The 14191-nt window shown below is 45.4% G+C and overlaps 1 protein-coding gene across 1 annotated transcript; it reads left to right on the top strand.

The window, feature by feature from the left end:
* Positions 1-1869: 1869 nt before the first annotated feature.
* LOC311123821 (2-hydroxyacyl-CoA lyase 1-like) lies at positions 1870-10343 on the top strand (the record flags this gene model as incomplete). The annotated part of the gene is made up of 9 exons (XM_084198049.1): positions 1870-1889; positions 6013-6093; positions 6253-6325; positions 6514-6591; positions 6768-6866; positions 7166-7274; positions 7881-8016; positions 8364-8469; positions 10260-10343. Coding segments are annotated over 9 exons (786 nt in total), but the record flags the coding sequence as incomplete, so codon positions are not given.
* Positions 10344-14191: the final 3848 nt, after the last annotated feature.

Here is a 14191-nt window from a genome sequence, read left to right as displayed (position 1 = left end):
GAAACCTGTCTAGTTCCACTAGTCCAGAGTCAGTCCAACAACTCCATTTGCGACTGGACTGTGAATGCAGGCACCATTCATCCAAGTACATTTCTGTCCGACAACAGAGTGACAGAAGTGTCATCCGATGTTGTGGATCTTGTACTTGAGGTTTTTTGGATAACAGGATTTTTGGATAACAGGAACCCGTCAAGGCCACAGAGTGCCTGCTCCCACAACTCAGCTAGTGGAGCAATAGATATGAGAGCTCTTGCTGGGGACTTGGTCAGACAGGTGTCTGTCAAACTCAGCCCATTTGTCTCTGAGAGTCAACTCTCCACCATGTCCATGACAGATCTGTCATCATCTTTTTCTGACTCCACCTTGAAGCAGTTGTGTTCTCGCTCTGTTGTTGCTCTGGCAACTGCCTGTCAAGCAATCAAAACAGAGCTTGAGAACCAGAGACCTACCAACCTGGCAGCCAGAGACCTACTATCGTCTCTGGTAGAGACCATTGAGGACATGGATATCTCTGACATCCTCCAGGGCCCGTCGGCCATTTTGGAGGAGGCTGCTGTGATAAAGCACCCAGAGATGTCCACCTCGACAATATACAGATCTCTGCTTCTCGACTCATCTCTCGCCTCCTCTAAGATGGTCACTGAGAGCATTATCTTCAACAACCCATGTCCATCAGAGGAGAATGTGAGTATTCAGAAGGAGCTCCCTGCTGATAAAGTTGACATCCTACATGGTCAACCAGTGGAGGAGTATATTGTCAAAGCTGAGCAATGCATCACTCAGGTCATTCAGGATGCAGCTGTGACATATACTGCTGCGCTGGATAAAACCGACACTTGTGGGAAACTGTCGGAAATCCTATCTGTCCATGTTTCCTCAGAGAATATTGAGGAGGCATCCTCTGATCTCTTTGGTGGAATTATTTCCGACCTGCATGAGGTATCTGAGGTCAATAAGGCCTCCATGCGTACGAAATCAGGTCGCAAAATGTTCTGGGTGGAAGTGAGTTCAGGTTCCCAGAAGATTTATACCAAAACCCTGGACAAACTAAGGAAGCTGTTCACCTCCCACCATCTCACTGAGGGAAAAAATACTCCTGTGCAAATCGAGCTTTCTGCAACTGGACTACTTGTAACTGAGGCCACTGTGCAGGAATCTCCTGTAACTGAGGCCACTTTGGCAGTGTCTCCTGTACAGAAGACAGACAGTAAGACCCTTCTAAGTCCCCAGCCTCAGCCTACCAGCTCACCCTCGACACCTGCACTAAAGGGGTAATCAAACAGGTGATCTCGGTGCTGAGGGTGGACACTTCAAAGGAAGACTGCTCCGCTTCCGTTGGGGAGAGCACGTCAAATTCATCCTTCGACTTCAACCAGAAGTTGGACTCGATAATTTCGAAATTGGAGGACCTCACCATTTCGAGTGATGTGACATCAGCCGAGATTGCCACACTCACGCGATCTCTTAGTGCAGCCAGCAGAACCTCTAACATTTCCATCCAGAGCTTTCACAGTGCTGAGTTCCGAGCTAAGGCCAAACACATTGTGAGTGAGACCATTCTCAGAGCTGCTAGCAAAGCCAGCCATTCTTTGCTACAGAGCATGCCTAGCACCACCTTCTCACACCATGCGGTTTCTACAGCCGAAGATATAGTAAATATTATCATGCAAGACCTTGAAAGTGTATCCCAGTACACTGTGGATGACGCAGACTCCTTCCCACTAGGAGAGAAAAAGCTGGAGTTCCAGCTCAAACCCAGAGTTGTCTTTGACAACTTATTGGATGCTGCTCAAACCATGTACCACAGAGTAAAGGATAGACTGAACATCTTTTTCTCTTTTCCACCAGTGTCAGTCACCACAGCCAAATATGTTCTGGACTCCGCCCCTGTGGAGACACTCAGACATTCTAAGTCCGCTGACACTGCTCTTGTTGAGGACAGGAGCCGCCCTCCGTCTGTGAGAAGTGAGAAGCCTTTGTCAAAAGTCTGTTTGGCTAAAAGGTCTAAAGCCCTTGTGTCTTCGAGTGGCTCTTCAACAGACCACCATATAATTGACACATGCAGTGAGGATGTCACTCTGCCCACCAGGAGTATGTCAGTTGTGAGCAACAACAGTTTGAAGAGAGCCTCTCCTCTCCACGGCAGTGGATTGAGTGAAAGTTGCAAACCTCTTGTGGCTCTAAAAGACGTAACAGTGGCAGTCAGCCAAGAAGGCTTTAGCAAAACTGCAAAGAAGACGCTCAGCTTGATCCTAAATGTGATCAAGTGTAGAGTGGCCAACTCTGAGAGTTCATCTGTTGGGCAGATTGCAAGTGAGGAGTGTCTGATAGCCACTAACATGTTAGACTCTGTACTGGAGAGCCTTGACCAGTTGCCTGACATGAGCGCTGCCGATGAAATCACAAGGACAGAATCCCATACCTCTATCGCAATGGACGAGACAGGTTCACGGTCAACGCTTGTGAGCCAACAAGAAATAAACATATCTGACACCAATATCATAGTGAAAACTATAATGGACACATTGAAGACGGACGACCCAGAGATGACTTCAGCAGAAGAACATCTGGATAGGCTCCTGTCAGTTGAAGCCCTTCAAGCCCATCTGGCAACCTGATCGCAAAGGTCCATGGTCTCATTCAGGAGATAACCATAAACCGCCAGCTTCAATCCATGGTTGGCCACAGAAGCCTCTCTCAACCAGCGCTGCCTAAACCAGCCCTGAGGAAGCTGTCAAAGGACGATGCCTCAGAGCTCATTTACAACTTTGCCCAGACTTCTGTTAGGAGACTCCTGGGGCAGTGTATGGGAAGGCCTATGCCACCATCGGCTGAAATGGTTTTGGATCAGGTCATCAAGTTGATGACAGAAGTGGTGATGGACAGCCTGACTTATGTGTCCAAGTCTACAATGGAGGATGGTAAGTGAAAGTACCTATTTTCATCTGCATAGGACTTAATTGTAACATGATGCTCAATACATTGCGTTTTATGATGTGAAATTCACTGGTTGTGTCCAAAATGGCACCTTCTTCCATATTTAGTGTACTACTTTTGACCAGACCCTATGGGCCCTGGTCAAAAGTAGTGCACTATAAAGTGAAGAGAATGCCATTTGGGATGCAGTGACTGACTTCAATGGCTGCGTCCTCTTCTCCCAGTTATTGTACACAGGTCGGTCACACTAGCGTGCTCTTCTCACTCAGACACCAGCAATGCCACAAGTGACATCACTCATGGTGTTGTAGCTGACCTTAATGCTACTGAGGAATTCCCTGCCAGGAGCCTTAGCCCGGCTGATGTAAAGGCTGACGGCATGGCCCGTCTTCCCTCTGCCAGAGGGGAAGAGACTAAGAAGAACAGGAAGTGGCGTTTCCTACCGAAAATGCATAAGTTTCCAAAGATCATGATTAAGGTAGGGTGCTCTATGTTTTGAGATTACCTCTGTAAGGCAGGGCTGAAATTTACCCTACAGATTCACTACACCCCTATTGTCTCTCAGCATTAGAACAAAACTGTTGTCATTGTCTTTAGGAGGTTGAGTGAGGACACTGTAATGCAATCCTAATACACATGGGAGAGTCCCAAATGGCACCCTATTCCCTATATAGTGCACGACTTTTTACCAGAGCTCTCTGGGCCCTTGTCAAAAGTAGTGCCTTACGTAGCGAATAGGGTGCCTTTTAGGATGCACACTCTGTATTTTACACAGGCTCAGTTGTCCTGATGTGTTTTGTCAACAGCTGTTCAAGACAAAAGGGGAACCGAAGAGACACCCTGAACAGGATGCGCTGCCTACCAAACATCTCAGAGAGACTCATATTTCACAGGGTAAGTGATAAGCATCGATAATGTCATATTGATGTATCACCCTATGACAAGCTTGTTAAAACAGTGACAACAGATACAGGCAGACCGACGGACAGACATGCAGACAGACAGGCAGACTGACAGGCAGACGGACGGGCAGACAGACATACAGGCAGACAAAAAGACAGGCAAACAGGCAGACAGACAGACGGACAGGCAGACGGACAGGCAGGCAGGCAGGCAGACAGACAGACTGACGGACAGACAGACAGACAGACAGACAGGCAGACAGGCATACAGACGGACAGACAGGCAGACGGACAGACAGGCAGACAGGCAGACAGACGGACAGGCAGACGGACAGACGGACAGACACAAACACACACATTCATTTTCTGATTATGAAATGTTCTCATGACAGATGCTGAGTGTGAGGTTCCAGAGGTTCCATCCACTTCCCCACCCAAGGAGGACCTGACAACCACACCGGCCCCTGCTCCCCAGGAGTCCCAGTCCCGTAAACGCCCACTCATAGTCAGGGTGTTACACGCTCTCTCCAGAGCCATCTCCAAACCATTCACAGGAGCTTCTGGGAAGAAGAATTAGCCAAATGCCTGATTTTATTAATATGATATTTTAATCAGAGCCTTTATTTAATAAAACATTACTGCATTGATTTCTGTCTATAGTAGTCTTCATGTATGTGCAAGATAACGGTAAAGTACTTCAAACCACATAGTCAAAAGTATTCATAGTGAAGTACCGTTTATGATTATTGATTGTGGAAATACACATAATACAGAAAAGTTGTTGTCACATATAAAGACAGACATAAAGGAGAACTCCGTAGACCAGTCACATTCTCAAGCCATAACTAAATCCATGAATGGATCTCCTATAAGATGACAGGAGAACATTTGTAACACTTTCTATGAAGCCTATATCTATAATGCATACACTCAAGTCATTTACATTTTACATTTTAGTCATTTAGCAGAAGCTCTTATCCAGAGCGACTTACAGTTAGTGAGTGCATACATTTTTTTTTTCATACTGTCATACACTCATAATGACTTAACTGAGTTAAGTGTTAAGTAAAGTGCAGTTATAAACACATAATGAGGGCTTATTATGTATTTCTTGCAATAAAAAAAGAAAAATGCTACTAGTTTATTAAATATTCATGACTGCTATTGCACGGCTAATGTCCACACTTCTGTACAATAGGGGGCAGTAATGCACCATAACGTTGGATGCCAACTGCCTATAAACCCCACTGAAGAAGAAAAAGCTACTCATGTAATGCATGCTGGAAAGCAGACAAAACTAATGATTTGCAAGAGATCTAAACACGATTTATAAGCTACTGAACAACAAGTCCAAGAAATCATTGCTAACCGCGTTTGCACTTTGAACAGATTTCTCGACAATAATAATGGAAGATGTGACTGGGGCTCAGCTCATTGCAGAGGCACTAAAAGCTCAGGTGAAGTGTGTGCAATATATATAAAACAGTGTTATACTGTGTAACCGTGTTGCTAATAATATATTAGTCACTGATCATGTCCTTGGCAGTGAGAATGTAACACTATGAGTTGTGAAAGTGTGCCATAGGTCATTGCACTGGTATAGCTAACTATTAATATTGTTGTAGAAAAACATTTAGATGTTTATGTGGAATAGTATATGTTAACACCCTTGTTGATGCATGCCAATGTGTGTGTCAATGCAAAGAAAATCTAAACTACATTGTAACAATTCATATACAATTCAGTATGAAAATGTATGCACTCACTAACTGTAAATCGCTCTGGATAAGAGCGTCTGCTAAATGACTAAAAATGTTTAAAAAAAGGTAAATATACTGTATCTACATGTAACTCTCTACAGAATGTAGAATATATGTTTGGAATAGTTGGTGTTCCAGTCATTGAAGTAGCTAAGGCAGCTCAAGCCTCAGGAATCAAGTATGTGGGAATGCGCAATGAACAAGCCATAAGCCACCTTTTTATTACTAAACCAGCTCTCCCCAAATCATGTGATATTAACTACCCGTACATAGACTACAGGAGCGTGTAGTGTGTGAGGGTCAGTTTCATAGCTTTTTTGCATTGCTAATTATGTCTGCCTGTCTGTCTGACCCTTTGTGTGTCTGTCTGCCTGTCTTCCTGTCTGTCCCTCTGTCTGTCTGTTCCTCTCCAGTCCAGGTGCGTGTCTGGTTGTGTCTGGACCGGGACTCATCCATGCACTTGGTGGAATGGCCAACGCTAACATGAACTGCTGGTATGCTAGAACTCCACAAACAGAAGACCCTACTACTCATGTTCAGTGGTCCTTTCAAAAGAAGGGATGCTATCCGCACACTGCAAAAAATGATCTGAGGACTCCAAACTATCTCAGATTGTCAGTTGATGTCATTGTGTGATACCTCTCTCTCTGTAGGCCTGTGATTGTTATTGGAGGCTCTTCCGATCAAAACCAAGAGACCACTGGGGCGTTTCAAGAGTTTCCACAGGTACCGATTGAACCATGATATTTATGACTTTTGAACATTAGGGGGTTGTTTCCCAGGACACAGATTAAGCCTAGTCATGGCCTAAAAAGCAAACTCAATAGAGAATCTCTGTCTGGGAAACTGGCCCTAGCAGTTTAATTGCTGAAAGAGGAAATAATTTGTTATTTGTGGTCCTCTTTCTCTGTCAGGTGGAGGCATGCAGATTGTACAGTAAGTTCTCTGCTAGGTCTAGCAGTCTGGATATGATCTCCTCAGTGGTAGAGAAGGTATACAGTCTACTCTGACTCCCTCTGTGTAGTCCTCTTCATATCATTTGGTATCACCTGCAATTGTCTTTTTTCTGACCTCTAATTTTCCAGCTTAGCAAGGTACCTTAACTGCTTCATAAGAGCACAGCACAGCCTTAATTGATCTGAATTTAAGGGTGTTTGGTATGTCTAAGGCAGCACGCACTAGCATGTATGGACGTCCAGGTGCTGTATACGTAGACATATCTGGGGACATGGTCAATGCTAAATTGGACAGGAGCAGAGCCAGGTTAGTGGCCATCACTGTCTTTCATCCATTTAAAATGTATACTAATGTGTTACTGTTGAATATGTATACCTCTGAATTCACATCACCGTAGTCATTTTTATTTTATCTTGTTATACCTTTTAACGTCTGAAGTGAACCAGAAATTAAATTACTTAGAAAATATAGCACTATATCAAAATATTCTCATCAGAGAATAGCAATAAGCCTCGATAGACCTTCATGGTTTATTTACATATGCAATAAAGTTGCTAGGTAACATGTTTAATGTTTGACCTATTATTTATTATTTCCTTTGTCAGAGAGGTGCCCTGTAGTCCACCTCCTCCTGTGAGTATGGCTGACCATATGGTGATCACAGAAGCACTGGCGGTCCTGAAAGGAGCCAAACGGACTTTACTCATCATTGGCAAAGGTAGGCATTGCTTTTTTAATAGCCAGATGATCTGGGGGAAACAGAACTAAAATCTTGCATAATTGCGTCAGATACTTGGATAAGGTCTGGGGAGATGTTAAGAGAAAGATACTAACGCCACTTGCGAACTCTCCACCCCCCTAAACGGAAACTCTCTGCAAGTTTCCGGCAAGTTTATGGGCCAAATGTCCCCTCCCGTTCTGAAATTGAAAAGATGCGAGCACCTGCGAAATCGGGATTTGTCCAAATGATTAGTGGTGAAAAATCAGCGTACCGGAACAAAGTTGTCACATCCCATTCTGTTGACAGACGCTACTTCCAGTTATGTTACGTGCGTCTGTCCAAGAGAGATCAATAGCCAGCTGAGACGCACTGTAACACATATAGCACTGTACCACGGTTCAGTTGAAAACTGGGCCACGTTCAGTCGACAAATGTTGTTGACATGATTTCTCATTCTACCTGTCTGAGAGGCACGTTCGTTCTACATGCTATATTTCTATCTGAACGTTGCACAACGTTTTGCTCAGCTGAATGCATCCCAGTTGTGAAGACCAGTCTGTTGAAATCCGTGTGGCAGTGCCCTCTGTCTGTGTCCCTCTGCAGGTGCAGCCCATGGAAGAGCAGAGGGGGCTCTGAAGGAGCTGGTGGAGGGGTGTGACCTGCCCTTCCTGCCCACCCCCATGGGTAAAGGGGTGCTGCCTGACGATCAACCCAACTGTGTTGCTGCTGCCCGCTCCAGGTCAGCCTCTCCTTCTCTCAGCTGGCATCATATTCATGTACAGACCATTGACTGTATAAGTAGGACCAAGAATTTCCCTGACCATTTGAACGGACCACGAAACTCCTGAAATCCCTATCTATAACTAGTCTCTCCTGGCCAGGTCATGTCAATGTAAACTGGTGTCAATCAAACAACTACACTACTCCTATAACTAGCCTCTTTTCATTACATTTTGTTTTGTCCCTGCTCTCCTCCTCCTCTCTTCCTATCCTCCTCCTCCTCTCTTCCTATCCTCCTCCTCCTCTCTTCCTCCTCCTCCTCCTCTTCCTATCCTCCTGGTTCTATGGTCTTGGTGGGGACTGCAGAGCTCTGCTCCAGTCTGATGTTGTGGTCCTACTTGGTGCCAGACTCAACTGGATCCTGCACTTTGGCCTTCCCCCCAGGTTTGACACCCAAGTAAAGGTCATCCAGCTAGGTCAAAGGTCACCAGTAGGGTTTCTTTTTTTTCCTTCTTTTTTTCGGATTCCAGATTTTCTGCTTATTCCGTTCTGATTTCTGGAATCTTCCAACAGGGATTTCTGGGAATTTGGGGAAAGTAACTGTAATTTTGCAACCCTAGTCACAGGTCATTTCATAGTGAACTACATTTCATTGTAACCAGGTATAAAGGTATTTGACTCAGTCTATTGGATTTAGTCTATCAATTATATAGCTTCTCTATAAGTCTTTGTGGTCTCTCCAAATAATGTCATGGCTGTCTTAGTGCTGTACAGTACATCTATATTTAAGCAATAAGGCCCGAGGGGGTGTGGTATATGGCCAATATACCACGTCTAGGGGCTGTTCTTAAGCACGATGCAACGCAGAGTGCCTCGACGATACAGCCCTTAGCCGTGGTATATTGGCCCTATACCACAAACCCCAGAGGTGCCTTATTGCTATTATAAACTGGTTACCAACGTAATTCGAACAGTCAAAATAAATTTCAAATCAAATCAAATCAAATTTTATTGGCCACATGCGCCGTAATACAACAGGTGCAGACATTACAGTGAAATGCTTACTTACAGCCCTTAACCAACAGTGCATTTATTTTAAACAAAAAAGTAAAAATAAAACAACAACAAAAAAAGTGTTGAGAAAAAAAGAGCAGAAGTAAAATAAAATAACAGTAGGGAGGCTATATATACAGGGGGGTACCGGTGCAGAGTCAATGTGCGGGGGCACCGGCTAGTTGAGGTAGTTGAAGTAATATGTACATGTGGGTAGAGTTAAAGTGACTATGCATAAATAATTAACAGAGTAGCAGCAGCGTAAAAGGATGGGGTGGGGGGGCAGTGCAAATAGTCCGGGTAGCCATGATTAGCTGTTCAGGAGTCTTAAGGCTTGGGGGTAGAAGCTGTTGAGAAGTCTTTTGGACCTAGACTTGGCACTCCGGTACCGCTTGCCGTGCGGTAGCAGAGAGAACAGTCTATGACTAGGGTGGCTGGAGTCTTTGACAATTTTGAGGGCCTTCCTCTGACACCGCCTGGTATAGAGGTCCTGGATGGCAGGAAACTTGGCCCCAGTAATGTACTGGGCCGTACACACTACCCTCTGTAGTGCCTTGCGGTCGGAGGCCAAGCAGTTGCCATACCAGGCGGTGATGCAACCAGTCAGGATGCTCTCGATGGTGCAGCTGTATAATTTTTTGAGGATCTGAGGACCCATGCCAAATCTTTTCAATCTCCTGAGGGGGAATAGGCTTTGTCGTGCCCTCTTCACGACTGTCTTGGTGTGTTTGGACCATGATAGTTCGTTGGTGATGTGGACACCAAGGAACTTGAAGCTCTCAACCTGTTCCACTACAGCCCCGTCGATGAGAATGGGGGCGTGCTCAGTCCTCTTTTTTTTCCTGTAGTCCACAATCATCTCCTTTGTCTTGGTCACGTTGAGGGAGAGGTTGTTATCCTGGCACAACACGGCCAGGTCTCTGACCTCCTCCCTCAACGTGACCCATGTTATACGGTCAGATATACCACAGCTTTCAGCCAATCAGCATTCAGGGCTCGAGTCACCCGGTTTATAAAAGGGAACGTGTGTGTGTCAGCCTTAGCATTATGTGGTGGTGCCTGGTTATTTCTGTTGTGTTTAGCTTGAGGTTTGGCCACTCCTCCAGCTGCTGTTACATGTGTCACGCACGGCGCTCTTCCTGTCGTGTCGTTGCTGGTATGTTGTAGTAACGTTCCACATACGTTATTTATGTCAAGGTCAATGTCAAGGTTGATCTGTGTGCTGAGGAGATGGGGAACAACGTGCAACCTGCTGCTGCTCTCCTGGGGGACATCAATACTATTGTCAAGCAGGTAACACAACACAGTCCTGGGGGACTGGAGATCCTGGTTTGAATCCAGGCTCTGTCGTAGCCGGCCGCGACCGGGAGACCCATGGGGCGGCGCACAATTGGACCAGCGTCGCCTAGGGTAGTGGAGGGAATGGCCGGCTCAGTTTGTAGAGCATGGTGTTTGCAACGCCAGGGTTGTGGGTTCGATTCCCACGGGGGGTATGAAAAAAAAAAGTTACGTATGCACTACCTGTAAGTCGCTCTGGATAAGAGCGTCTGCTAAATGACTTAAACATGTTAAATGTAGAGGGCCCCGTAAACAGTTCCACAAACGTCAGCATGAGTGCGCTGACTGTGGAAGCACTAATCACTGGACCAAAGCTCACTGTCAGATGCACCAGCTGTGCGTCAAGTGCTTTTCTCCGGGCCACATGAGCTTTGACTGTAGTGAGGCTGGGCAGCGACAGAACCCTGGATGTGGACAGACTGGCAGGTCTCAGGAAAACTAGAAAGCCTCCGTTCTGAGGAGGGCAATGTGGGGCATTCTTATTTTTCCTCCACTGATGATGATATCCAATCTGTTTATTCTTACTTTTGTGAGTCAGTACCCAAGAACAACACAGTCATTTTTCAGAACACAATGAGAATTAATCAGAAAGACAGTTTGTTTTACACCACTGTGCTAGTACAGGATAAAGTTGAGCTGAAGGGGATGTTAGATAGTGGGTCCATGGCTACTACTCTGCGCGCAGATATTGTACCTCGGTTGAGGGAGGCAGGAGTGGTAGAGGGGAACTTTCTAGCTCCTTCAGACATTATCCTGGTGGATTGTGGTGGGAACAAACTAGCCCAGTGGGCATGTGTGACTTAAAAATGCAACTTTATGGCTTCTGTTATGTAGTCCCAGTGCTTATTGTTGATGGGCAGGTTGATGAACTCATTGTGGGAACTAATGTGTTGAAGTCTCTGATTAGACAGTGAGTTTCTATGTGCTCACGCAGGTGCCCGAGAGCTGTGGCTGCACCAAGGGCTAAGCTATTGTGTGTTGTCTCTTCGTGTACAGGTATGTCATTTATTTTGTCAGAATTATGTTGTATATCATTTTACTTGTATTGTATAGTGTGTTGTTAGGCACGGAATGTGTGCATGCAGCACCTGTTCTCTTTTGCCTGACCTTCAACTAGCAAGGTGCCCGAGAGCTGTGGCTGCACCAAGAGCTAACATATTGTGTGTTGTCTCTTCGTGTGCAGGTCGAATAAAAATTATCCAACCATCAGAATTCCAGTTGTGGCAGTGTCCTAATTACGTGACCTGCCGACTGGTCAGCTCAAGCCGACCGCCGGAGCTGTGCATGTGGATGAGGTGCACGACCTGCGCATGTGAATTTGTTGATGGCTTACTGTAAGTGAATATATACTGTAAACAGTGAAAGTGAATGTAGCATATTCATTAGATACAGGTATTCGTGCTTATTTGTATGTTTTGGATGAATTTGTTTATTGCATTAATTTTTTGGGGTATTTAAATGCACTAAATTACATTGTATTTTAGTGCTCTGTTGAGCCATGGAAGATTCTCAAATCCATAAGACGTGTTATGCTGGGGATTTTAGTGTGGGTAGAGGGAGGGGTGTCCTTCCATTTACACCAATTGTACAGTCAGCTCCTGGGAGTAGAGCGTTTGCTAGTCCTGAGTTTGCAAGCACTGGGAGGGGTAGGCTGTTTGTTCCACCTGACCAGGGTATCCCACCTCTGTCTTTTGAAGTACCATCATCCACAGTACTCGGTGATAATGGGATGCCTCCGAGTCAGCTTAGTGACCTTATTAAGCAGATTGGTTCAGAGATAGGAGAATCTATCAGAGCGAGTTTACTGCAGCCTGGGGTTTCAAGTCTTTCTCCTGCCCGTCCCCCTCACCAACCCCAGCAGTTTCCCCTGCCTGAGCAGTGTGGGTCAACCTTTATTGATGCGTCCAAGCTGAATCTGGTTGTGAAGTCAGATGTTAGTGCTCCACCTCTTTTTAGGGGTGATGGCTCAGATAAGTACTCTGTCCTGGAGTGGGAGGAGTTAATGGAAGTCTACCTAGAGAAGAGGGGTTACACTGGGTCTGGGAATGTTGGGGAGGTGATGTCTAGGCTCATGGGGAGGGCACGGGATGTGACCAAAGTCTGGAAGCGTAACAACCTTGTTGTCACAGATGTTAAGGCGGTGTTCAGTGTTTTCAAGCAACACTTTGGGGATACTGTCTGCTCAGGTATGCCATTAGCTGATTTCTATTCAATCAAACCATAAGCTAATGAGGGTCCAATATATTTCTGGATTAGGCTTAACAAAGCTGCAGAGGCAGCCGAACAGTACCTTGTGAGTGAGGGCAGGACCTTACCCAATCAGTGCTCAGAGTTGGCAGTCATGTTTGTACGCAACTGTCCTGATAAAGAGTTGGCCCAAGTGTTCAAGAGCAAACCCATTCGTGACTGGACAGCCAGTGAGGTACAGGATCGGTTGGATGAACTGTTAAGGGAACGTAAAGCATGTAGAACACAACTTTCACAGCAGGTTGCTGCTGTTTTTGACTGCCCTCAGGAGGGAGTGGGTCCTGTGAAAAGACCTAATGTGTCATCTTTTTCTCAATGTGGCCGTGAACCAGACCTGGCACCATCTGTATCTGAGGGTGGGACATTAAAGAAAGTTTTGACTTTGTTAGAGAAGGCTCTGGTCAGCAATACTCAGTCTGTGAGTGGTGCAGTGGTCTAAGGCACAACATCGCAGTGCTAGCTGTGCCACTAGAGATCCTGGTTCGAATCCAGGCTCTGTCGTAGCCGGCCGCGACCGGGAGACCCATGGGGCGGCGCACAATTGGACCAGCGTCGTGGAGGGAATGGACGGCTCAGTTCGTAGAGCATGGTGTTTGCAACGCCAGGGTTGTGGGTTTGATTCCCACGGGGGGTATGACATTTTTTTATAACGTAAGTCGCTCTGGATAAGAGCGTCTGCTAAATGAGGGCAATGTGGGGCATTCTTATTTTTCCTCCACTGATGATGATATCCAATCTGTTTATTCTTACTTTTGTGAGTCAGTACCCAAGAACAACACAGTCATTTTTCAGAACACAATCAGAATGACAGTTTGTTTTACACCACTGTGCTAGTACAGGATAAAGTTGAGCTGAAGGGGATGTTAGATAGTGGGTCCATGGCTACTACTCTGCGCGCAGATATTGTTCCTCGGTTGAGGGAGGCAGGAGTGGTAGAGGGGAACTTTCTAGCTCCTTCAGACATCATCCTGGTGGGTTGTGGTGGGAACAAACTAGCCCAGTGGGCATGTGTGACTTAAAAATTCAACTTTATGGCTTCTGTTATGTAGTCCCAGTGCTTATTGTTGATGGGCAGGTTGATGAACTCATTGTGGGAACTAATGTGTTGAAGTCTCTGGTTAGACAGTTCAAATCAAATGACAGCTACTGGCGGGTGGCGGGTACACCAGGTTCCTCTAGCCCAGGGGTGTCAAAGTCAAATGGACGGAGGGCCAAATAAAAAATTTAGCTACAAGCCGAGGGCCGGACTGTTCGAATGTTTATTGAAAAATTTTTAAATGACGCATATAGTCTAGTGAACCTAATTGAACCTACTGAAAACCTAACAAATATATTCCAATATGATCAGATAAATAAAGCAATATTTTCTTATGGCTCTGTCAGTAATCTTTAATTTTCAACAGACACAAAAGACAAATTTCCTTTATATAAAAATCCCCATAACATGAACATTAAATGAAAGAAACCGGTATTCAAGGCACCATCAGTAGCCTATATTTTCTATTTTAGCAAAAGTGGGCTAAATTTACTTCAAAGAAAAAAACAATAATAGCAAT

This window comes from Coregonus lavaretus (genome assembly GCF_964263955.1).
Source record: "Coregonus lavaretus genome assembly, contig: HAP1_SCAFFOLD_1326, whole genome shotgun sequence".
Taxonomy (NCBI): Eukaryota; Metazoa; Chordata; class Actinopteri; order Salmoniformes; family Salmonidae; genus Coregonus; species Coregonus lavaretus.
The sequence above is the reverse complement of the archived record's forward strand: the minus strand, read 5'-3'. Positions and strand labels throughout refer to the sequence as shown.